Source organism: Urocampus carinirostris, chromosome 5 (assembly GCF_059441175.1).
Source record: "Urocampus carinirostris isolate Australia breed hairy pipefish chromosome 5, RoL_Ucar_1.0, whole genome shotgun sequence".
NCBI lineage: Eukaryota > Metazoa > Chordata > Actinopteri > Syngnathiformes > Syngnathidae > Urocampus > Urocampus carinirostris.
The window spans coordinates 26,290,620-26,318,152 of record NC_142353.1 but is presented as its reverse complement, the minus strand read 5'-3'; the positions used below and the strand labels follow the sequence as shown (position 1 = coordinate 26,318,152).

The 27,533-nt window shown below is 37.2% G+C and overlaps 1 protein-coding gene across 1 annotated transcript in view; it reads right to left on the bottom strand.

The window, feature by feature from the left end:
* oxct1a (3-oxoacid CoA transferase 1a) overlaps positions 1-27,533 on the bottom strand; it is a 57,118-nt gene that overhangs the window by 25,280 nt on the left and 4,305 nt on the right. The window contains exons 2-13 of the mRNA XM_088336336.1: positions 26,116-26,224; positions 25,010-25,100; positions 23,975-24,110; positions 23,679-23,828; positions 23,336-23,442; positions 19,972-20,032; positions 9,408-9,515; positions 9,121-9,235; positions 8,786-8,880; positions 8,474-8,522; positions 7,803-7,875; positions 4,124-4,199 (exon numbers count right to left, since the gene is read on the bottom strand). Coding sequence (XP_088192462.1) covers positions 4,124-4,199; positions 7,803-7,875; positions 8,474-8,522; positions 8,786-8,880; positions 9,121-9,235; positions 9,408-9,515; positions 19,972-20,032; positions 23,336-23,442; positions 23,679-23,828; positions 23,975-24,110; positions 25,010-25,100; positions 26,116-26,224 — 1,170 coding nt within the window. The remainder of the gene's footprint in view (positions 1-4,123; positions 4,200-7,802; positions 7,876-8,473; positions 8,523-8,785; positions 8,881-9,120; positions 9,236-9,407; positions 9,516-19,971; positions 20,033-23,335; positions 23,443-23,678; positions 23,829-23,974; positions 24,111-25,009; positions 25,101-26,115; positions 26,225-27,533) is intronic.

Below are 27,533 nucleotides of genomic sequence, written 5' to 3'. Positions count from 1 at the left end.
TAAATTATAACTATAGCCTTATCCCCCTTGTCTTATAACATTATCTTCTCTGTTCCTTTATCTTCTTGCTCATACCTCACTATGAATGTGTAAAACTGGAGTGTCATGCCCAATTTCGTTGTCACAATATGTTAGCCCATTTGTAGCAATGACAATAAAGGTATATTCTATTCTATTCTATTCTATTATTAATCAGAATGTTTAACCACTACAGTATCCCCCCCTCCTCCACTTCAACACCGCAAGTTCTTGTGTCAACAATGCCCTTTGATTTTTTTATTTGATTTTCCTTCCGATCTAAATAAATTGTATTTTGTTTAGAATCACATAACTTTAAGTCAAGTCATGTTTATTTGTATTGCCCTCAATCACAAGTAGTCTCAAAGGGCTGCAAAGACCATAGATTATTGCAAACCAGACTATTATTACACCATCCCCTGATCTAAAACCTATATGAGGGCAAGGGAAAATTGAAAAGCTCAATAAAGTTGCATTATTTATTGTTCGTCTATTTTTTTTGATTGATCAGTCGTTATCCATATAAATGACCCACAAAATTTGAAAATGTCAAGCCAAAATACAATGTATTTGGAGGATTGATTCCTTTATGATAAATACTATAAACAAATGGGGTATGTTGGACTATTTTTGGTGGATCATCAACCCCACCTAATGGGTGATCCAGTTACCAGGAAATCCAACTTAAACCCAAATTAGAATAATTTAAAGCAATTCTCCATAAAAAGGGTAGAACCAAATCATAAGTAAATATAATCCCGCCCACCTTCTATTCAGCGTCTGTTGTGTACTGGAAAAACAAAGCAATCATATGGTGCTTTCGCCGGCCTGAATTGGTATAGTAGAAAAGACGTTTTAGTGAGTACAGTGAGTTTTGTATCATTTATAGAATGTGTTAAAACACATTCTTGTATATGTGTTTGTGCTTGAGTGTGATTTAATCAAGATTGACAGCAAAGCAAGTTGATTATGATTGAAGGCCAGACAGTACGCCAACGGGTCTTTTGTGAGTTTTGTGTACTATACATGCGCAAAGTGTTGTGTACAGAAGAGAATGCAGTATCCCCTCTCTGCATACCCAATTTGTATATTTAGATTCATAATAGCTGTAATGTGTACCATTAAGATCATTTCACCAGATAAGAATGAGTATTTTTATATTTTTGCTATGGCATTTGTGCTAGTCAGTGTTGTAGTATAATGTTTAAAAATTACGTATTTTCACATATTGAACATAAATCATATGCATAACCACTTTCTGTAATATATAGAGGTCCTTTGGAATAAAGTGTGATAAAGTTTACCATTTTCCAAAGTGTAATTACATAAATGAAACTTTCATATATTTAAGATTCATTGCACACCAACTGAAATATTTCAGGTCTTTTATTGCTTTAATATTAATGATTTTGGCATATGACTCATAAAAACCCCAAATTCCTATCTAAAATAATTAGCATATCATGAAAAGGTGCTCTAAATGAGCTACTGACCTAATCAGCTGAGTCAACAAGTTAACTAAACACTAGCAAATGATTCCTGAGGCTGTTTAAAACTCACAGCCCTGTTCATTAATCAAAACTAGAATCATGGGTAAGACTGATGACCTGATTGCTATCCAGAAGAACACCATTGACCATTGTCGCTCAGACACAAAAAGAAATATCTGAGCGAATAGGCTGTTCCCAGAGTTCTGTATCAAGGCACCTTAGTGGGAAGTCTGTGGGGCGGAAAATGTGGCAGAAAACACTGCACAACCAGAGGAGATGACAGGATCCTGAGGAATATTGTGGAGAACAGCTGATTTCAGACCTTGGCAGACCTGAGAAAGAAGTGGACTGGAGTAGAAGCATCTGGATTCACAGTGCATAGGCATTTACAGAAAAGGGGCTAGAGATGCCGCATTCCCCAGGTTATGCCCGTTTTTGAAGTAGAAACAGCGGCAGAAAAAGCTGACCTGGGCAACAGAGACGCAGCACTGGACTGTTGCTCAGTAGGACTAAGTACTTTTTTCAGATAAAGGCAAGTTTTGCATGTCCTTCGGAAATCACTGTGCCAGAGTCTGGAGGAAGACTGGGGATAAGGAAATGCCAAAGTGCCTGAAGTTCAGTGTCAAGAAACCAGTCAGTGATGGTGAGGGGCGCCATGTCAGTTGCTGGTGTTGGTGCACTGGGTTTTATCAAGGGCAGGATCAATGCAGCTTGCTATTAGGAGATTTTGAAGCACTTGATGCTTCCATAGAGATGAAGACTTTATTTTTCAGTACGACCTGGCACCTGCTAACAGTGCCAAACCCACTAGTAAATGGTTTAATGACCATGGTTTATTGTGCTTAATTGGGCTGCCAAATCTCCTGACCTGAACCCCATAGAAAATCTGGAATAATGCAAAGTGGAAGTTGAGAGATACCAGACCCAATACTGTGGATGGGCTTAAGGTCCCTATTGAAGCATCCCGGGCCTCCAAAACACACACAGGCTGATTGCTTCCATGCCACACCGCATTGAAGCATTCCTTTCTGCAAAAAGATTTTTGATCAAGTATTGAGTCATAACTGGACAAAATTATTTGAAGGTTGATTTTTTTTTTTAATTTAAATTACTTTTTTTTGGTAGGATAAAATATGCGTATTATTTGACAGATGGATTTTTTTTCTTTACTATTTTTGCAAAAATCATCAATATGAAAACAATAAAAGGCTTGAACTACTTCAGTTGTGTGGATTGAATCTAAAATATAGGAAAGTCTAATTTTTATCAGTAAAGTACAGAAAATAATGATTTTTAGCACGATAGGCTATTTTTTTAGAAGGACCTGTACATGTTAATAGTATAGTGCTCATAACAATATCTTGTTATCATAGTTATTATATTTTTTACTGACAAAGTTATACAGACAGACAGACAGACAGATAGACATCAGTATTGGAAGAAAAAGAATAATGCGTTAATTTGTAACACAATAAACCCCATTAACTGATCTTTTGATTCAAATACAGGAAATAGATAGCAAAAAGATTTAAGAATGATTAAATTATCAATATGAATATTCTGTTACAAAGATAAACTTCATCAAAAGGTTAGAATTAGAAAACAGTGGATGTTGTGAAGTAAGTAAGATTAAACTATTTTCCAAATAAGCCTGTCATGTAACACGTTTGAAATCTCAGGAGAAATGGACACATGATGGCAAAAAAGGCATGAATGCGGCCAAAACATACCACTTTCTGCAATTAATGCGGTTTTACTAAAGCTACAATTGCAATATGGCTGAGTAGAATACAAACTCCCACAATGGATGAACTTATTGACAAAGTAATTTACATATTATGTTCTATAACTATGTTATGTCTTGGAACTATTTCTAAAATCATGTGTATAATGGATGGGGCACAGATGGTTACATTCATAAAACACATTGACTTATTTACTAGTAATCAGATTCCCATCTATAATTGAATGACCTTTTCCCTTTGACAGTTTTTTTCCCAGTTTGAATTTTTAGAGGTTACTTCTGCCGGCAGTATGTTTAATACTATGTCGATTTCCTTTTAAACCAAGGCAATCAGAGAAATGTAAAACATCTTTACAAGTAGTAGAAACTACAGCATCGGTGACATCCCGTTAAAATCTCATCTCGTCTCATTAGCTGCACCGTTTATCCTCAGTAGGGTCGCGGGGGTGCTGGAGCCTATCCCAGCAATCATGCAGTGGGCAGGGGACACCCTGAACTGGATGCCATCCAATCGCAGGGCACACAGGGACAGATAACTCACTCGCCCATTCACACCTAGGGACAATTTGGACCGGCCAATACACCTAAAATGCATGTCTTTGGAATGTGGGAGGAAACCGGAGTGCCCGGAGGAAACTCACACAAGCACGGGGAGAACATACAAACTCCGCACAGTAGGTCCGGTAGCTGGATTTGAACCCACACAGGAGGTTCTCAAGACCTTGGAACTGTGCCGCACACGCGCTACCCACTGCGCCGCCGCGCTGCCTCCCGTTAAAATATATCAAATAAATTCCCAGAAGTGCTATAGTTCACACTGACACGCATTTGAATCATTCAGTGAAAACAACAAAATGCAAAACAAATCTACCGGGATCATCCAGTTGGCTAGGTCTCCGTACTTTGACACTTGCATGGCTCCAAGCATTGTTAGGTTGATGTGGCCACTGAAAAAGAAAGGTCAGATGTTAACATCTGAGTCAGGGCTCTTGAGTAATATTTAAAATAACTCTATTACAATAAAATCTCAATTTTTAATGGTTATTTTTGAAATGGTAGTGCTGTGGTTTTCTTTGGAATAACGCTGTCACATAACGGCGTTTTATAAACTAACCAATCATTTTTTGCGCAGTTACAACACGTTATGGTTACGAATGCAGAACGCCAAGCGTGGCGTGTCCCCGTACACCTGACGCTGTTTTCAGCTGCGCGGTTTTTCGTTCTCCACAAAGTTTGTTACGTCAAGTCTTTTTGAATCATGCCACCATTCAAAGTACCATATAGTTAGATGACAATAACAAATATAGCTTTTACCAATGCGCCGTGAGAAAAGGCGAAATGGTGAATACTCGTGTCGTATGCGAACAAAACGACCTCTATGAGCCGGCTATTAAAGGAAGAGCCGACCAATCAAGAGACAGTTCCCTTCGAGACGCCATTTTTGTCTTGTGATTAATCAAAATGCCTTTCTTCAGCGACTCTGTGATGTTGACTTTGAATTTTTCAGTGTTAACGTTTAAGTTTAAGTGTTAATTTTGCTTTAATTTCCCCCTTTTTAACTCGATTATAATAATACATAATGAATGGTAAAAATGGGATTAAACAACAAAAACGACTTAAGAGTCAATTAGGAGCCGGCTCTTTTAGTAAAACAAGCCGAAAAGGTCGGTTCTCTAAAAAGAGTTAGTAGCAAAAAGTAGCTCTCAGCTTGAAAAAGAGATAGTATTATCCATCCCAAGACAGAAGAGCAGTTTCAGCGACAGACTGCTGTCACTGTCTTGTACTACGGAAGAGATCTTTTCTTCCTTTCTTCCTCATGCCATGAGGCTCTTTAACTCCACCCGGCAGAGTAAAGGCCCACATTAAATCACACCACCTACATTGGATATTACCGAATCTTACTGCAATATGTATTCTGTGTAGCACTATTTAGTTACTCTATATAACACGCTACAGTGGGCATTTGCACGTCACACTGGGTATTTGTATATTGTATTCTTTTGGCTTTATTATCGTACTGTTCTCAGCTCAGGGATGCTGCTGGAAATGTGAATTTCCCTTAGGGGATGAATAAAGTATCTATCTATCTATCTATCTATCTATCTATCTATCTATCTACGGAGCATAACTGTGCATGAGTAAACAAGAGGGGAGGGAAGAAGCTATGGAAACTCACAAAGGAAAAATAATGGAAGCGCATTAGGCGAAAGGCGCACCGCAGCAGGGTGATATGATCATATTTATTAAACTGTCCATACAACACAAATCAAATTACAGTAATCCCTTGCACTTGCGCTTCGGTTATTGCTAATTTACTGCTTTGCATATTTTTAATTGAATTGTCTTTATTGTCATTTATATCAATGTATTGTACATTAATTGTGTCCTGCAGTAGACAGCAAATGCTATCACAAGGGCAGTATGTATGTGTAAGGGTTGTATGTATTTGTTGTGTGAGCGTGACTGCCTCTATGGGCAAGTGTGATTGGCTGGTGTATGCTGTCAGTCAAATGTGGCCACCAAAACGAATTGTTAAGCATGGCGACAGATAGCTTATAGCGGATCATTACCCCAAAAATAAATTCATCAATTAAATCACACTCTGAGGAAAGTCAGAAGAGCAAAAAAAAAAAAAAAAAAAAAAAAAAAAACAGATCACTAGCTGGTGCCATGTGGATTATTATCAGGTTAGGGAAGCAACTAGGGTGGAAGAAAAGGCAATATCGGTCCTGCTAAGGCTAAACAACTCTCACAAGATACTCCTGACGAGCCTGGATCTCACAAACGTTTTTTCTTGTTTTTTTTGTGTGCATACATTAAGTAACCATTTAGTGCTTTAGGGTGTGTCAATTTTGATTTGGAAGTGTTTAATCTTTGACCTTGTGTGAGAGGTACAAGACTACACTGCAACCCTTTGGCGTTGTGCAATAAAAATGTAGCTTTAGTTACTCCTTCCAAACATCCATAAATCTTGCAGAGACCGAAACAGAGATTCAATATGTGGACATGGCCTCAGTGACTTGAAAGGGCTATTTATGAGCCTTATTGGATTTTCACGGGGTGTACATACACACATGCGCACACACATACACACACAACCAATTGAGTCTGGCAAAACCAGTCAACAGGCAAATCAATTGTACAGAAGGAGTTTAGAAATATTGGCCAGGGTGCTGAGCTGTTGCATTTTGTAAAGAAGGTCTGTTTGGTTTTTATGAAACCAAATTTGTTCACTTTTCATTTTTTGGTGTGTTCATGGAGTGTCTACATTTAGTTTAACATCTAAAGCGTGACGGAGACAGAAATACGTTTCAAACTCATCCTGTTGCGTCAAAGGCACTTCAATTGTATGTCAGACTTGTCAATCCCAAAACACATTATAGTACTGCATTAGTCCATTTGCCGGACAAGGGCGGTTGTGCTTTCGCGAACTCGACTTTCCTTTCCATAGAACAGATCGTGCCCAAAAATCCCTTAAGAAATAGCAATTGCAACATTTTAAAGTAACATTTGTCAATTTACAAAAAGATTGCAAATATTCATGCATACTTTTCTGCTGGTAAACCTAACCAGGGTTTGGGAGGATTATCATAAAAATGTAATCAGATACAGTTACCTGTTGAAAATTTTTTTCACTAGTAACGTAATCCGTTTACCATAGTATTAAAGTAATGTAACTTGATTAATTTCGATTCCTTTTGGATTACTCCAATACTAAATATGGTAATAGAAGACCAAATGAGTCTAAATAAAATTACTTAATTTTGTTTAAGATAAATGAACAATGTAACCTTGAAAAACAAATAGAGGAAACCATGATCAGGAAGAGGCTCACATTTTAACCACCCAGTATAGTGTATTGAGCAAAAATAGAGCGTTCGCTTTCACAAAGCGGATAAGATATGCTTTGTTTTAGTTTACACTAAGAGCACATCAAAAACCCTATAATGTTTTAAACACACAACGTGTTCACTTTCTAAATTGAAGCTAAACTGAAGCTGAGAAAATATTGCACAATATTGTCTTTATCATGAAACAAGACTGGACGTCAGCTTTTTTACACCTTTGCTGCCTTGAGTGGTGGGAAGGAGCATTTGGTTTGTATTGTTTAAAAAAATCATAACCTTTGATAGAAATGAGCTAAAAACTTTCATGATGTACTCAGAGACTTACAGTGACCCGGATTAAAGCACTCAATCTAGAATTTCTTGTCATCGCTCTCCGTCTCTCTAGTGTCAGTAATCAATATAAATTAACATACGTCAATAAAATATACTTCAAACATGTTGATCAAAAGTATGTTCAAGCTAGGTCTATTTTTCAAACCTATGTAAGAAGTTTGATGTCTCCTAAAGGCCTTTTTTGAGTAATGGGTTTTTACACCCTCTTTAAAAACATGCATTTTTATCATGCATTATTTTTAAACAGCAAATATACTTACTGTGATATACTTTTGGTAGGAAAATATTGATATTATTCACATGTAAAACTAAACAGTTAAATTCCCATATGCCATTCATATTGGATTCTCAGAATGTTTTGAGTGTTACCCTCGGATCATTGCAAATGATTCATCGCTGGAGAAATAAGCAGCTCCAGGAAGCACGGTGACAGTCTCCTTTCCTGAAAAACATTAAAACAACTCTTGAATCCAGACATCAAGCGCTCGGTGCTACGACCACTCGGGAGTGTTTATTAGCCACAGACTGCTATGTCAACAAGACCCAGCGGCCTACAAAGGAGCGAAGCAGAGTGGCAAGAGAGCGGCATGTCCGTAGGAGGAAGCGAGGTTGTCGGGCCGGGCTAACCGCTAGGCTAAAGGCTAAACCCTTCAAAACGCCTCTCCCATCCATTTTCCTCTCCAACGTTCGCTCTCTGGACAATAAACTGGACCATTTAACAACTGGAAGTAACATCGAACCGCGAGATGACGAACTGCTGCGCTAAAATTCTGACGAAGACATGGTTAATCTTATCTATCCCGGCTGACGCTCAAGGAAACTGTGCGGGTCAGATGTATCGACATTTCGTTCTGTATACACGTGTACACGAATGACAATAAAGTAAATCTGAATCTCTGAATGCAGCAGAATATTTACATAGTATAAATTATATGTGGAATGATAATGTGTAAAAATAATCCTCCAAATCAATTTCCAGTCATGATATTTCGCTTGTGTAAGGCTTTCACTAAACATAGGCAGATATCAACTGGCCTTACCTGCATTAATCAGGTCTGCATCTACTTCAGCATCAGTGGGGTACGGACCCTGCAAAGGTTAAAAAAAGAAAATTACATGCAATTTTGATCAACTCGGCCATTGCCATGAATGCCTGGATTCTCCTGCGAAAAGGTGATTGGAATGTCGATCAAAGCAGCAGTATTCACGCATGTGACATTTTTCAAACAAAAACAAAGAAAATTAGCTACCACAATGTGTCAAATGGCACTTCGATAAACAAACACCCTTGTGGCAATCATTTTTTTACTTTGCAAAGAGCAGTAAATAGAGGCTCAAAAGAAATTACTTACCAATCCCAGAATTCCATTTTCACTTTGCAGATGCACAGTGATGTCCGGCTTTATGAAATTGCTGGCCAACATTGGGATACCGATACCAAGGTTAGCTGGTCAAAAAGTGTTAAGGATGAGATTGATGAGCTTATGTGTGGAGGTTGAATTAAAATTTTGCTGCCAGTGCAGCATAAGCAAACTTAAACTCGTATGGCATCTTTATTAAAAAAAAAAAAAAAGAAAATGCATATCCAACATCATATATGCAAATCCAGGCATTATGTCAAGCAAATGTCACCTGCAAAAAGCTACACACGTTTGTAAATCCGGATGATTTCATAAAAAAAGGATACCATACATCCCATCTTCAAATTCCAGGGCTGCACGACGAATGATTCTTTCCCGGACAATATCGGAATCCTTCTTCGGTTTGGGTTTCTCCTCCTGGGTTTTTTTTACTGTGCGTTTCTGGAAACAGTTGATGGTTGATTAAATGCCTCAAATGGATATGACAACATTCAAACCTTAAACTTAGAAGCAACTGTGATGCTGTGTTGTTGTTGTTTTGTCAAATACATATGATCTAGCGCATCCGGTTGTTTTCCGGTAAATTGGAGATGCTTCAAAACAGTGATTTTACCTCAATTCTTTTTTCGTAAGTGCCTCCCAGGTAAACCCTGTGGACGTATATGCTGGGGATGTGGATGTCTTCTGCAGCAAAAGTACCAACATCCACCACCTCTTCTACCTACAAAACAAGGAAGCAGGGATAAGGTGAAATGTTCAGTACGAGATACTGTGTTTTGAAACCATTTTAAAGTCCTACATATTTTAATTTCTACATATGGCAGTCGAGGATACGTATGACTGACAATAAAACTAAGATGAATAAAATGAGCAACCAATGTCTTGGCTGAATGAGTTTACTCAACAAAAGTGAATGAACTGGAAAAATGTATTAATTTTGCAAATATTGATATCTTAGTATTGATAATAATAAAATGAGAAGCCCATTGAAGTCAAGTCAAGTCATGTTTATTTGTATAGCCCTTTACCACAAGGAGTCTCAAAGGACTGCACAGACCACATATTATGCAAACCACACCATCCCCTGATATAAAACCTACATGAGGTCAAAGAAAAACTCAAAACTTCAACATGAGAAGAATGAAGAAACCTTGAGAAGGGACCGCATATAAGGTAATCCCCCTTCCAGGATGACCAGGCTGCAACGGATGTTGCAATAACCAATAATACACAGATATTAAACAGAGGAATTTGAGAATATTCAAACACAAATATTTTACAAGTACAAATGTAATGGTAAAACTACAATGGCTTGCCATTAGATCATCCCTCACTATGAGGCATTTCCCTTTTTGACAGGGTAATTTGCAAAAGAGAATGGAAAACCCAAAAAGTAGGACTAAGAGATGGGTTCACCTGCAGAGCATAACACTCAATTCTGAATTTCGAGATTAAATATGATGTGTTTGTGAGTAAAAAAGTGTTCATCTTCCACAAATGTGTGAAATTGACACATTGTATTTTTGGCCGCCGTGTTTGTTGGGTGAAGACTATTCTGCCTCCAACCAGGCAGTGACGTTTACTGCCTATTGAGGACATGCAGGTCACACAAATGAGTCTTGACAGTTCACACAGGAGTCACATTCAAAATGATCAGATACGTATCCGATTTAGGACTACACATAAAAGCCGTCAAAATCACCTTTCCTTCTCCCGAGTTCCCACAAAAAATATATGAAAATTTAGCGTTTGCTTCGGTTTTAGTCTTGCAAATCAAATTTATTGGTCGGGCTCAGGCTGCAACAGGCTTCAATACCTGCAGGCCAGGGTCGGGTCGGGCTGGATTTTTATAGGCCCAAGCTTACCTCAATTCAGCACCGACACAACATGAGAATAAGTGGTTGGACAATAAATATATTCTTATTATATGGTTTCTTACATACATAAATCATTACTGAAAAATATATATATCGTTATTTAAACATTCAGTAACACCTGGCCTATTATTAATTGCCATTACCTCATAAAATCCTTACTTACATGATTAAATTTCATTATTTTTAGGTCATTTACTGCCTTGAGAAAGTTCGAATAAAACATTTTAATATATACTAATTGAGATTAATGAATTGGTGAAAAAATAATCTACATTGATATATTGAATATTCGAAGGGCAAAAGTTTGAACTAAGTCTGTTTAAAAAAAATTGTTTACCTGAACAAGTTTGCCTAATGACCAATTTTTCACCTGCATCGAGAGTTGGGGAGAAACGGAATATATCTAAAGGAGTTACGAAAAAACGTAATTGTATTCAGTTACAGAAAAAAAGATGTAATCAAATTACAGGTACAATTAATTAAAATAAGGATTACTTTACAGGATTACAATTTTATCTAAAATTATCATTACATATTCGATTGACGAATTGCGTCCATCATAAATTCATTCACTGACAACTCGAGAGACAGAGAGATGAGGCGTGTGCATCGTAGTTTGTATCTGTTGCGCCGGTTGTACTTAATGCCAACTCATACACTTTGTTGCGAATGTTGCGAATAAAAACACTTATATTTTTGTCCGTATGTTTATGTCTCCTTCAATGTAGCACTAGTTTTGTTGTATTGGTGTGAGCCTGTAGTTTCGTGAGGGCAGGGCAGTTGCGCACTTGTCATGCATTCAGGGACATGTTTGATTGTCTTCTTTTTGTATTTTGCAGTTGATTGGTGTTCCAAATCACTTCAGGACCACTGTATTTCTATATTGTGAGAATTTTTTACTTAGCTTCGTAAATCTGAATATTGTGAAGTGTTTTGGCATCCCCACTTCAAACAGGTAAAACTTGAATTCGGACACAAGACAGTTTGTTGGAAATTTAGAAAGAGAACGCTTGGTGTTTTAACAATATTTAGTTCTTGATGTACTCTTAATTGTAAACTAAAACAGCGCATATGTTGTCTGCCATGCAGAAGAGAAGGTTCTATTTTTACGTGGTTAAAATTCAAGCACTTTTTGTAGGACTGCAAGCAACTACCTGGCCATGTTTGACTCCAATTATTTTTCAAGGTTGTTCAAAATGTAATAATTTATATATACTATGTTGTTTTTTTTTAATTTGCATATTTAGTATTGGATTATTTCAAAAGCAATCAAGTTACACTACTGCAATAATATGATATTTAAAATACATTACTAATAAACCTTTCAATTGAGAGGGATGCGTGTCACCAGGCTGTACTTGCCCAAGACACACCACAAGAAATGGTGCCCCTACGACCCTGGTGGTTAAGGGATCCAACCAACTAGTAACTGCATTGGATTACGTTTTATAGTATCCCTCCCGACCCTGCCTGCACCACACTGCAATATTATCGTCTTTAACACAGATGTGCAAGAAGTGAGTCTGAGCTGACTGCGAGGGTGTTCTGCTTATGAAAAGTCTGTTTTATCCGGCTAACAAGACCGAGCAAGGAGACAATAATCTGAAGTGAGGTGGGTCACACACGATAGAGGTCTAGGCACAATTGCACCTGCTCCCTTCCTCTCAGAATAACAAACAATGTCTCAAAAAAGTCTCTACCACCACACCAGGTAGGGTGAGGTCATTTTGCTGCTGACATTTAATCAGTTACACTCTCTGAAAAGTTGTGTTGACATCAGCAGCATGCCATGTATTCAACATGCACTAAATCACTGCAGGTTGTTATTTTGTCTTATTTTTTAAAGCGCAGTTTTCATCACAATACAGTTTACTGGAAACAGGAATAATTTCCTCCTTTTTGAAGATAGTTTAGTGAACACACTTTTAACAGCGGATTGCAACCAATCATAAAAGAGCAAACTGGGGGCTTGTGGTTTACAATATCATTCTTTGCCCCAACAACCAGCAAAATATACTTGCCCATGCAACCTACTTATTTAAGGGGCAAGCAGCCGTTTAAAAAAAAAAAAAAAGGAATGTAATCGCTTCTTATCTCCACTTCCTCCCTTAGCACACTGCAATGACTGAGAGGAGTCAAGAGTGGATTTCCACGTTGTCATGGATACGCAGACTTTTGTCGGCGGTAAGAAAGCCCTCAATCAAGACAGTCAATTCTTTCCCTTTTTTCTTTTGACGGGGATATGGTAAATGTGATGCTCCACTGTGAAAACTGGGCCGCGGTGGAAAAGATTGGCAGTGGCATAGGACCGGCGGAACCAGCCCACACGTCCTCCCACGTCTTTCCGATAAGCTCGATCCTTCTTTTGCGAGACTGGTAATTTGTATGGATACGTTCCTCAGCAGTTATTACATCAAATTAAATAAAAAATACATAAAAAACATTCGCAAGCATTCTTTTTCAAGCATTCAGCACGGCTAAGTTGGTACACAACACAAAGCTCGTACAATATGAATATAAACCGTAAAGAAAAACAAAACAAAAAACATCCTTTCATCTGTGTGATGTGTCCCAGCTTGAATAGCGTATTCTGATGTAATTCATACAGCAGAATTAAGACAAAACTAAAAAGGTTTAGAAAAAATGGAATGATAAACACACAAGACTCACAACTTCACAGAAACAAAAGAAAAAAGGGAAAAAACACGAAAGCAAATGAGCAGGTGTGTGGCAGGAGCAAAGCCAGTGCACAAAACACATTATTATTCCTGTATGTGCACAAAGTACATCGATTTTCACATCAATCAGAGTAGAACACTCGGAGCTGGCAGAGAAATTTGGGAATGAAAGTGTCCTCAATATATGCCTTACAGCATTGTTTTAGGGAGTGGACTTGTTTGTTAGTTTCTTTTTCTATTTATTGATTAAGGTGCATGAGTGACTAATGTTCTTAAGATGCTTATTCATAAATTAAAACAGGATGGGGTATATTGATATCAGGTATCTGTCTCTGTGATACCACACAGATTTTTAAAGATATTGGTACTTGTGTTGTACTTGTGTTTTTTAGATTTTTTGATCTCATTTATTGTGTGTTTTTTGTGAGTAAAAAATAAATAATCCCAACAAGCCAACTGGTGTGATCTAATGTCATGCATATTACATTAAAACTGTCTTCGACCTTTTGGTTGTTTATTTCACCAAAAGCTTGGTGCATATGAATTGTTATGAGATCGTTTTATGGACAGCCTTGTTGAGATACAACATGTAACAGGGTGGGCAAAGAGATGGTTTCGCTAGAGGCGACAAGCAGATGAGTGGGACTATGACATCACACTGTCATTATCCCTATGTATTTATAGTTCCCCTATCTTCCTTTCACCCCTAATATGGGTGTCTATGTGCAAGCAATTGGCCACAGCTTCGCTATCACTTTAAGGGGGGCTTTGATGTAACACTCCCCCCTCCAGCCCGTAACTTTGAAAAAGCAGTGGATGGTTTATGAAAAATATCCCCACCGTTGTACCCGTGGACCACACGAGTGTCTGCCTACGACCAAAAATACATTTTTCTTTGATATACATTTAAATCTGAGGAAAAGAAATAATATGATAATTATTATGAAAAAGAAAAAGAAATCAGAGCACAACTGTACATCCAGATAATTTACATCTTTACATCTTTTGGATTAGTCCTAGTTTAAGCAAGTCTTTAAACAAGGCATGACAATCATAGGGCCCACGGGCCAGATCCGGACCATTGAATGATTTAATCCTGCTCACTGTAAGTCTCTGAGTACATCATGAAAGGTTTTAGCTCATTTCTATCAAAGGTTAAGATTTTTTTTAATAATACAAACATTGTGCAATATATAATCAGCTTCAGTTGGCCCAGCATAGTAGTTTGATCTGATGTTAGTGTCCGTTTACTGTCAAAGCATTAATTTGTATTTATTTCAAAGCACTAGGACAATCTAGGCATAATCAAGCAAAATTCTATTCATAGCTCCCACTTGAGTTTATGTTTGTGATATTTGTGTTTTTGTTGGTTCGGATGTAAAGCTGCATTCATTCAACTGTTATAAAAAACAAATTCCCAACTAACTCAATGTCAAACATAAAAATCATTTTTTCTAATTTATTCGTAGTAAATATGTTGTGCTTAGAAAATATCCCTCGTTATCCGTTACTATAATTTGTAGCTTGGCTACAAATGTAAGCGAAATGATAAAGCATGATATTGAAAAACAAACCTAAATATTTTGCGTTGACATTTTTTACTGATCAGGCCCAGCTGAGAGCATAAAGTCTGGATCCTGTCCCCGAGCCAAACTAAGTTTGACATGCCTGCTCTAAACTATTGACCCATTGCACGAGACGTCACGTTGCATTCCCAGGATGTATGAACACTATGTCGGTGGGCCAAAGTGCAGAGCGGTTGGCAGTTGTAAAAGCAGTTGAGTTGAAACAAAACCCAATACCTAAAACAGAAGAATATGGACCAAAAAAAGACAATTTTACTTTCGTGAGTCTGCAAAATGCAAATGTTACTCACTTTGCACTGTTATTATTTTGGACAGCACTGTATGTTGGCCTGGAGAGGGATGGTCGCCAACACGCTGTACTAGCCCGAAACACATGACAGGAAATGGTGCCCCTAAAACCATACTAGTTAAGGGATCCAACCAACCAACCAGCCAACCAACCAACAAAATACGACACCCGTTTGCTACAATAACATACTTTAAACATGACACATGTCTTAACACTACTTTCTTGCAGCGATCTGCAACAGTTTTTGAACATTTCTAATGAGCAAAAGCTTTCAGCAAAAAGTTTTTGGGGTTGTGTGCTTTAACTGCCTTCTTCAATTTCCACCAGAGATTTGTAAAGGGGTTTTAAGCCTTGTGACTGTAATGGCCACTCCAGAATCTTCCAGTGACTCTGTTGCAACAAGGCTGGAAAGCGTAATTCGTTTCCAAAGACACATGCGTGTGGGCAACCACTAAGCACCAGGGCCTTTGAGTGTACCTGTGATAAGGGAATAACTGGACCAGCTGGATACTGCAGAACATTCACCAGCTGAAAGGCAGCCTTTGGTTGCTAAGCAATCATACAGCGCCGATGGGAATTTAGCAATTTCCTAATTGTTTAGTTTTAACTATAAAAATAATTTTCCCTGCATTAAATGTCGCCAGATCCAGCATTACAGGATTTAATAGTAAAAATGAATGCATACATTTGTAGGAGTAAAAGAATGTCTGGTAAAGTGCAGAAGTAAACATTTAGGTTTTATTTCACTATTAAAACAAAAGGCATTAATCATGGCTACTACTTATTGCAGGAATTAATTCACAGAAACAAGACTAATATCCTCCGTGGGGAATAAGTCCATTGAAATGCATGCCATGGATTGATGTAGAATATGAATTTGTTTACAAGGATGTATACATATATATATATATATATATATATATATATATATATATATATATATATATATATATATAACTGAAATGCTATGGTATTAGGGGAAAACTGCTTGAATGGATAACAGCATATTTGTCAAATCGTAAACAATGCGTAAAAATTGATGATGTTCTTTCAGCGTGGTCGGAAGTTTTGTAGTGGGGTACCGCAGGGCTCAGTACTAGGACCATTATTATTTCTGTTTTTTGTGAACGACCTACCTGAGGCCATTCAAAGTAGTGACATCTCAATTTTTGCCGATGATGCTAAACTGTCGGCTTTCTTACCAAAAACCCAGGTGACAGGAACAATTGATTCTCTCCAAAATTACATTAAATCAGTTTTTCTTTGGTCCGAAAAGTGGCAACTGCAATTGTCATCTCATAAATGCTTAGCACAGTCGTTTTTACATGGTTCTGTTCCGCTGTATAACATTAATGATCATGATTTGCATGTTGTTACTGAACATAAGGATCTGGGTGTCACTCTTACTTCAAACTTAAAGTTTATCACGCATATCGCCAAAATTACCAACAAAGCCAATAACATAGCATCAAACATTTACAGAAACTTTTACAACAAGAACCCAGCATTCTTAGATCGAATGTTTTGCGTTTATGTTAGACCCGGGTTAGAATATAACAGCGTTGTGTGGAACCCTTACTTAGTCAAGGACATTAACCTACTGGAAGGAGTTCAACGACGGTATACGAAGCGGATACCTGGGATGCACAGCTTGTCATATCCGGAAAGACTACAAAGACTGAACTTGGACTTTTTGGAGCTCCGTAGAATTCGATTTGATTTAATTTTTGTGTTCAAAGTACTGCATGGAATGATCGATGTGCCTTTTGATCAATTTTTTGAGTTCTGTCGTGTTGATAGTTTACGTGGTCACAGATACAAGTTACGGGTGCCTAGACCTACCAGCAACTTGCACAGAAACTTTATTTCTTTCAGGATACCAAAAATTTGGAATTTTTTGCCTGACCGGGTTATTAGTGCAAATACGGTGCAAACCTTTAAGCAAAGGTTGGCAGAAACAGATCTGTCAAATTTCCTTAGGGGAGGGGGCGTAAGGTGACCATATTTGGCCATGCTCACTCTCAGCATTAGTTTTTCTTTTTGTGTCATGTTTTGATTAATGTATCCAACAATACCTTCAATAAACATTTCATTGGAAGTATATATATATATATATATATATATATATATATATATATATACACACACATATACATATATATACACACACATATATATATGTATATATATATATACATATACATATATATACATATATATATATATACACATATATATATATACACATACATATATACACACATATATATATATACACATACATATATACACATATATATATACACATATATATATATACACATATATATATATACACATATATATATACACATATATATATACACATATATATATATATATATATATATATATATATATATATAAACCAACAATAGTTATACCAGACCTGAGAGTTAAACACTACAGGAAAATTAAGTAAACGTCCTCTCTAACAGCATGTAAGTGTGCTAATTTAGTGTTGTTTGACTTACTATCACAGATAAGGATAATACAAGTATTTTAAAATCCATCCATCCATTATCTGCACTGCTTATCCTCAGTAGGGTCACAGGGGTGCTGGAGGGAGAGGCAATCGCAGGGCACACAGGGACAGACAACTCGCTCGCTCATTCACACCTAGGGACAATTTGGACCGGCCAATTCACCTGAAATGCATGTTTTTGGTATGTGGGAGGAAACCGGAGTGCCCGGAGGAAACCCACGCAAGAACTGGGAGAACATACAAACTCCGCACAGGAAGTCTGGTAGCTGGATTTAAACCCATGACTTCAGAACTGTGCCGCACACGAGCAAACCACTGCGCCGGCATGCTGCCATTACCTTTAGATATAAAGTAAAAATGCTCTAAATTATTATCTAAATACAGAACCATTATATGTACTCGATTTAAATCATACATGCAATAGGACTATTGACTTTCCTTTTACGTTCTTCAAAATATAAAACCTAACACACTATTCAGATGTCCTACATGATAGCATTACTTTTGTAGAAATCATATTAGTATATGTATTTAATGGTCCACGTTGATTTCCAATGGACGTGCTGTGCAGAACTATGTGCTTATGAGCACAAAATAAATTATTTTTATGAAAATTCGAGCTTGCATTGGCGTGATTCAGATGATCTTTGGCTGCTTGATGAAACGGTTAAGATTCGTTTTCCATACTTTCAAAGGGTCTCTTCAGTCATATTAAAACGTACAGTTTCATAACCATCAATGTATGGCATTGCATGGCGAGTTTGCGTGTGTATCACTTGCAGTTTATCATCAAGTATACAGTGTTGGGGTAATTCAAGCTCCTTTGGGCACAAGTATATAATTGTATGTGCATTCGAAAACAAGTTCTACAAAACACAGCGAAGAATATAGACTAAGGAGACTCCAAGTGACAAAACAGACTTATTTTTAGCCCATAATTTTGTGAGGTTTTTGTTTTACCATAGCAGAAAGCTGGCAGACAATTATGTCAGCTTTATCTAGGTGAGGCTCATGTTATGTTTATTGGTACGGGTATTAAAAACAAAAGTGTTATATGCTAGTTCATGTATTTTACTTATTATCTGAATCCAGATTTTCTTTATTAAATTAAATTTTGTTTTAGCACAATGAGGCACTTAATGTTTAACAATGTCCCTTTAAGTCAATTTAAGTTTATTTGTATAGCCCTTAATCATAAGAAGTCTCAAAGGGCTGCACACACCAATGACTAGTAAATACTACAGACTATTACACCACCCACTAATCTAAAACCTACATAAGGGCAAGAAAAACTCAAAAACCTCAACATGAGGAAAATGAAGAAACCTTGAGAAGGGAGCACACAAGAGGCAATCCCCCTTCCAGGAAGACCAGGCTGCAACGGATTTTGCAATAACAAATACTACACAAATATTGTCAACATGAAATATAGGTCATTCATAAGGTATAGAATAGAAGTGTGTTTTAAGCCTAGACTTAAACCATTCCACTGAGGTTGCAGATGGAATTTCAGGGGGCAGAGCACCCACAGCACCGGATGGAGAACGCTTTCGAACCTGCGGATCTTTTCTCGGCTTTTGGGATCACTAGTTTACCAGCATTTTCAGAGCGAAAGCTCCGGACCGGAACATACTCCAAAAGTAAAATAACCCAAATTAACATAAATAAAAATACTATAAGCTGATACTTTCTTCTTAGGTTTTGAAGCATGTGACTTTGTCCTATGCATGGTTAGTTAACAATAATTTGTCCAAATAGCCCCAGTAACATTAATTAAGCAGAATATACAGGGTGTCCCAAAAGCCTAGGGCACAGTTGAAGTCCCATTCTGTAATCTGCTTAACTATGAACAGTAGTAAGTTAAAAATGGTGCCACTTTCAGCATTCATCTTCTTAGTTTAAGACATATTTGTTTCTCTTGTAGAATACATCAAAAATAATCCTCAAAACAAGTCTAATTGTCTGATAGAGAATTTACGATATTTGTTCTCCTTTTAACTAATTATTTTCCACCAACAGGAGTAAAATACAATGAGCAAAATTATCACTTTTCCCATCAAAGAATGTTGTTCTTATTATCTGCTTGGAAAACTAGTGTCAAAATAAGAAAACATGCACTTAAAATAACCAATATTTTTGTCAACTGGCTAAGACTTTTAGTGGGGCAGTTTTCACAGTGAATTAAAGTAGAAATGAAAAACTTAAAAATAAAACGTAACTTACTTCAACTATTGTGATCTTGGCTGCCTTACACATTGGTTGGTTGAAGTTTCTTGCAGTTTTCCTGTGGGGAAAAAAATGAAAGCAATATTTAGTAAGCCACGGTTTATCGCTAAACATTGCGCTCTTGTGGATTTAAATGGTAGTGCAGTCCTTAGCTACAAGTCATGTTTGTGTGGTAAAGCTAGTTATTTGCAATCACCCGGCCCATAGGGACCTCAGTCAAGTTCTGTAAAGCAATTAAATGACATAGGAGGTCAATATAGAGGGTAATTAGCTATTCTGAAAAAAAAAAATACTTTGTAGCAATTTCTTTTGAAACGTTGTCTACATTGAAAACCTTAATTGTTATTTAACCTCAGCTTTTTTGCAACGGTAGTTCAAAATGTTGACCTTGCTTCCACAGACTATATCAATTGTAGATTTAAGCTGACCAGATTCAGTTCAGGACCAAAAGTTGCTCTTGTCAAATTCTGGATTATTTCTGTTTTCAAGAAAAAAAATATACCAATAATAAGAGCTTCCAAAGAACACGGGCCTCTTGTTTCAATCATCAAAATTTGAGGTGAGAACTTGAATCTTGAAAGGTACAATAAAGTGAAGTTTGATTTGGGATTTCTTCAGCTCTGTCATAAATAAATATTTAATAAAAAAAATTATAGCAAGTTACTTGTCATTAATATTACAATAACCTGGTACCAGGCTGTAGGTCATTTTGCATTGCGCCACAAATAAAGGAGAACAATCTTCATTAATTGTTGCTTAGTATTGTTTTATTCACACCATGAGTCTCCCCGGACCTGATACCAGTAATTGAGAAGTGCGTTTAAATTCAAGTCAGTGTGATCTGCATGGTCAGGCCCCGTTGCCTGTAAGGCGGTGCAACCAAATGTCTGCGTTTATAGCGAATCAACATGGAGAACGGTCAGCTGCAGCTCACTATGTCATTTAGTGTAATCTAAAACTAACGTATCTAAACTACTATGGAAAAACCACAATTTGTAAGTGTGTGTTTGGATGTGACTTAAAGGCTCCAAAACGGCTAAACCAATTTTTGTGGAAAAGTTGCATTTTAAGACTCCACGCGTGTCTTAAGCAAGATTGTTTAAATGCACCCCTAATAAATACCAACAAAATTGATAAACATGGCCTGGGAACGCTGGGCTATTCTGCTTGTTACAAAGATAGTAAATAATCTAGCAGCCATGGTAATTCTTTAAGTAATAAAAGAAAGATCCATCACCGAAGTTAGAGGATGCATGGAATCCCTATGTCAAGAACACGCTAAGCTTTGCATAAAGACAACACAACACCGACAAACTTCAGCAAATGTCGGTATATTTGGCGAGTTTGTATTTTTGATTCGGCGCGTGGCTAGCCATGAAAATTTGCGTTAAACATTAGGATAGCAACCGGGGTGAGTTGCTGAAGAAAAGTCCATGTCAAGTAATGCTGGAGCAATGTTACAAGGACAACCAAATATTGCACCTAATTATACAGTGGATTTACGCTCATTACTGTTGATATTAATGAAGTTATTAGTATTTACATTATCATTGTCATTCTTGTTGATATTATTTTTATTTTTGTGTTTTACAAACATGTTAAATGCCGATCTTGGGCTAAGCTGTGAAAATGTTGTCGGACACGTTGAACAGGTCCGCGAAATGGAAAGGGTTCTTTAACATTGCTATAAATCACAAAGTAATTATGCTTTAGACAACTTTAGTGTACAATAATAGCAAATATACACTGGAGTGGACTTCAGACGCCATACAGGAACACAATACTAATTAGTCAAAAAAAGAGGAAAACCACTCAAAACCCACTCATTTAGATGCCCACGGGTGCAGTCTGCAGTTCTGATGCCAGCCCCATCTACAGTCGGGTATGGTAGAGTTCCATTGACGATCTGACAAAGGCCTTGGCACTTGACCAGTAACCATCCTTCTGGCTGAGGGCGCCATTGTGCCAGTGGATCTGTTGACGATTTCACACAACCATACTTGTTCGTGCTGCTGGAGACTAGCTGTCTGAGGGTCTTGCTGCTCCACATGTTGACAACAGCTGAACTTTTGCGCACAGTCGTCCAAGGAGGGTGGTATACCTCTATAGACTTCAGGAACGCCTGTTTTAACATTCCAGTCGCCCTTAGGCACCAGCTGTTTTACCAGTCTGCCTTTACTGGCAGTTTCCTGTGCTCTCTTAGGCTCTTCCCTGCCCCGCGGGTATTACAGTGATGAAACTGATGTTGATCTGGCAACCTTTTTGTCTACTTAAAAGACGACCCACTGTCCGTGGTGGTTCTCACTCGTAGAGATTTAGAGTACTCTGGGTCAGAACTTGCTGGCGCATCCCTGGTCAACTTGTCTTTCCGCTGCTCCCTCAGGCTGTGCTTCAGCAATTCATAGCCTCTCCCCAACAGGCAGCATCTGCTGTTCAAAAACGGGGGCAAGCTTGGTATCCCAACACGCGACAGCTCCCGTTGTATGTTCGGCCTCTGAGGGGCCTGTTTTGGCACTGCTTACGCAGCCAGGAACAACAGGCCACCATCCACTTGGCTGCAGTACGACAACAGATTTAGTTGTTTACAGCATGGTGTAGGGGCTGTGATGAGGACCCAGTGTCCTGGTCAATGCCCACCATTTTGAGTTTCCTGCAGTCCCTCCTCCTAAGGGCCAGGCTCTTTCTACACTGAGGGTGCATGTGACTGCTATCGCTGATTGACATGCCAAGATTGATTGTGTCTCTGAGGGGACCCATGACCGTGTGTCTTTGTGCCCTCAGGGCATTTGGCAGCTTCCTCCCAGTGCATCTCCTTGCGTCCCATCTTGCAATCTCCGGATGGTGCTGGATGGCCTCAGTCAGCCTCCCTTTGAGCTGCTTAAGGAGATACGTCTTAAGTGTTTTTTTTGTAAGACTGCACTCTTGCGTGGCTTGGTTTTATTTGAGCTTCTTGCTTTGTCCATTAATATCGCCCGTCCGTGGTGGAACTCAGACCGTGCTAGAATATTTTTGAGCCAAATGCTGCCTTTGATCCCAAGGGCTTTATATATATATATATATATATATATATATATATATATATATATATATAAAATCATAAAATAAAAATGTGTTTCTATTTTCACATGCTTTTTTTGTTTCTTTTTAAATTAATACCATGAATTGCAATATTGATATTATATAGATAATATATAATACTGTATATCATATACATAATATATATATATATATATATATATATATATATATATATGTCCATATATAGAAATAAAACCATTCTGTTCTAGGACCAGATTGTTGAATCATGAAATCCTTACTCTACTATCACACAGCCCCACCCTCGTCCCATTGGAGTAATTACCTGAATATTACATTTCCAGCCCTGTCTGCTTTCCATGCCTTGACTAAAGCAAAGTCTCCAGTGATGGCCTTCTCCATGATATAGTGTCTGCCATTGAACTCCTGCACCTGTTTAGAAACCAAGTTGAAGATGAAAAAGGTACATTCAACTGAGTTACAGTACTGAATATAACTCTGGTTGCAACAGTACAGAGTGTCAACAAATAAGTCTCAATTAAGCAAAAGTTAATGTGAGTAATTAAGGCTTTTCTCATGTGAACTCCAGCAAAAACAATATTGGTTTACCACAACTCTCCTGAACAATAAATATCCGTGCAACATTACAACAAGAGCAAAAACACTACCTCTCTTTTTTCACTTGCAATGGCAATACTGCCATCTTTGTTGTACTTTATTGGAGAGCCTCCCTGCTGGATCAGTGTGCCGTAGCCAGTGGCAGTGAAAAAAGCAGGTATCCCCGCCCCGCCAGCTCGGATCCTTTCAGCTAACGTCCCCTGTGGTGGAAATGTTATGTAATGTTGCCCAGTCTTGAGAAAATAACACTGAAATTGTTTTGCATCAGCCGAGAGAGTTAGTAGCAACTTCCTGGAGCTCTTAAATGTGAAATCATACCCTTAGAACTTAAATTTTCCTCACCAACCTGTGGAGTGAGTTCCACCTCCAACTCTCCAGACAAATACTGTCGTTCAAACTCGGCATTCTCCCCGACATAAGAGGAAATCATCCTTTTGATCTGCTTAGTCTGAAGAAGCAGGCCAAGTCCAAAGTTATCCACGCTTGAGACAGGGGGAAAAAATTAGACTTCAATATTGTAATAAATTGTAAACTGGACATTTGTGGTCAGTTTATAGTAGAAATATCAAAATAGATAAATATAAGGAACAGAGAGAGCGGCCAGCAGTATCAATCAAATTGTTGTTGTAACCTTCAATGTTTATGTATATGGCCATCAGAGGAAGGCGTTTAATACAAAAAAAATGTTAAACACAAAAATGTTATGTTTTTTAAGAGACAGTAATTGTATGCAATGAAAAAACACTGTCAACTTTGTTTGTCTATTTGCGTTTGAAAATGTCAAATACTTCATTTACATTTTAATGTCCATAAACGTTTCTAAAACATCCTAAACTTAGTGACAATAACTACATTTTGTATTAAAGTATTTTTTTGGATGATTTAGGCATCAAGAAAACATTTTACAGTAAACAGAAAAGACTTCGATCTAGAGTTTAGGTCAAAACAAAAGCTTTTACTATTATATCTGGAAATCGACATTGAGTTGACACAAATGATATTTCTAAGCATATGGTCTGTAGTTTTTGTGTTAAGCAATGCAAATCCTCTAGCTAACGATTTAAGAGTATATTGGAATGAAGGAAATATTATAAACCTACTAAAATACATCAATACCAGTCTTGAATTGAATTCAATATAATGGCCCTAGTAATCAACAGGTGAGAGAGTTACATCCTTGCACTTGTTCCAATGCCTCCCACAATCATGTGTCATGAAAAATTTTAAGACTATTTAAATGTAGAAAACAGCAGTGGACCAGCCACAAACAAGCTCACCTTAAAAGCACCGTACTGCTTTCAGTATTTGTATTACAAGACATTTCCCCATGTTCACAAAAGCCTTGCAACATTGACACGTGTGAAGGTACAAAATGGCCTACCCGGCATTGTTGCTGACTGCAGTCAAACCTTTCACACCAGTTTTTAGTAAACTGTTGATGAGATTCTCTGGAATGCCACATAATCCAAAGCCTGTGTTAATGTAAAAACAGAAACATATAAACATAAAGCAACGCACCTACAACGTCAAACCTAGTATTTATATTGAATAACTTTGAAAAATGTCCCATTTGAGTTAACGTATTGACAGAGCATTCAACTGCCAAAGTAAACTCAGAACACGTTAAATTTAATTAATTAAAACGATTATGGTTGGTACAAATGCCAATGTTGGAAGAATAAAATTAGATGATGTATTCTTTTGGCAGTCCTTATTATCACAAATAGTATGTGTTGTCAGGCTGATATTTTACTCAGTAGGTATTCTTGGATGCAGGCGAGGACAATGGAAACGTTTAATAGTTGTCTTAGCTTGCGTTGTTAAAAATACATGCAGTGGAATGTGTGTGTAATTAAAGAATTCAACAAAATGGCCCAAAATGTTTGATATTTTTCATTATGACACAGTTATTTGGATCCCTACTTGAGATTACATATAGAATACAGATCATTTCCAACCAAAGGAACTACTAGAAATCTGTTTGACGGTAATTATAATGAAGTTGCAATAACCATATACTAAAAAAAAAATAATTATTTGCAAATCAGTTTCCATTTCTATTTGAATGAATACACTAAGAATGGAATAAACAAAAATATCTCATCCAGATGATGATATCTAATTTTCTATACTAGACAGAAAATTATACTTTTTGCTAGATAAGACAATGTGTCTTTTCACTAGAAAAAAAAATTAAAATATTTTAGCGATACAAAAATTAACCTTGAGCAAAAATGTTTTGGCGGAGTGTAATATTCAAACTACTTAAAAAAATCACTTAATACTTAAATATATTCTTAAATATCTAAATATAATTAGTCAAAATTCACTTTAAATCTTATGGCTGCGCCTGTTCTAAAGAAGCTGTCAGAGATAGCAAATGAAAACAGAAATTAGAGGAATGGCTATCAAAGATCTACTTGGAACGTTAAGTTATTTGAAAAAAATATGCACAGAACACAGAAATAGTATCTTAATTAAATTTACCTCCGACCAGTATTGTTGCCCCATCTGATATGTCTTTCACTGCTTCTGTAGGATCGGAATAGAACTTTGAACTTCTGTGGCTGGAGGTTGAGAGGTAGCAACTACATGTCTATAAATACCAGAAGAAATAGTGGGAATTATCATCAAATTTCTAATGTGTACATTGCTTTAAAATATATGCCTTCACTAGCTTTCCAAAATGTACTCTATATTGATTAATAACGGACAACATTCTGGTTAAAACAAATTATACTTGTTCAATGTCGAGTTGTTTGCTTATTGGAGTACATGGAAGATAAGTAATCTTTTGAACAAATCCGGCTACAGAACTGGCCGTGTTTTGGTGTTGACACAAATCGTAGCTAGGAACTTAAAGCCATATTGCTCACAATTTAAACAATTGTTTACCCTGTAAATGTAGAAACATTTTCATATATATTACGGTAACAACATTTAAATGGACAGAGAGCCAAACTAATAATTTGGCAACAAAGTCCACGACCTAACTGATGGAAAGTTGAACATTTTCCAAATGACGCATAGTCTAGTGAAACTAATTGAACCTTTTGAAAACCCAACAAGTATATTACAATATGACCGGATAAATGAAGCCTTTTTTCTTAATGCTCTGTCAATAATCTTTAATTTCCAAGGCACAAAAGACAAATTTCCTCTATACAAAAATCCCCATAACATGAAAATTAAATGAAAGAAGCTAGTATTATTTAAGCACCATCAGTGTTATCTACAGTTTCAATTTCAGAAATAGTGGACTAAATTTACCCAAAAAAAAAATAAAAAAAATAAAAAAATTATATGATTCACTCAACTGAAATGTGTTTTAAGTAATGGATTACAATAAAGTGGAAAAAAATCTAATAATAAAAAGGACTCCTGATCTATAACAAAATAGAGAACCATCTCGGGGCCATAGAAAACCTTCTTGCGGGCCACATCCAGCCCGCAGGCCTTGACTCTTACATCATTATATACATAAGGAAATAACCAACTATTAAAGGTGGTGTCCGTAATGTCAAGAATATTCTACTTGCTGATGCCATCTTATGGCTGAAATCAGCATTGTAGCCTCTGTCAAGCTGCCTGACAGCTGTGTTTAGAGGTGTTTCTCTCTTAGACTCGCTCCAATGAACTCTTCTCTTTTAATCTTTTTGGGGGTTTGGGTTCGTATTTTGACTGTTTTTGAAACGGTTATTTTCTTAAGATGACCATTTTTATCCTCTGTAAATGAAAACAACCTGCACACACGTGCAATCACTCTCCACCACCCACCACTCCTTTTCAGCCGTCACACACGCCACACACTAAGTGGCCGGAACACCGATGGTAAAAGTAAGATAAAGGCAGATAGGTGCAGTGAAAAGAATATATAAAGGCGCTTTTAACTCAGTTGGGAAGCT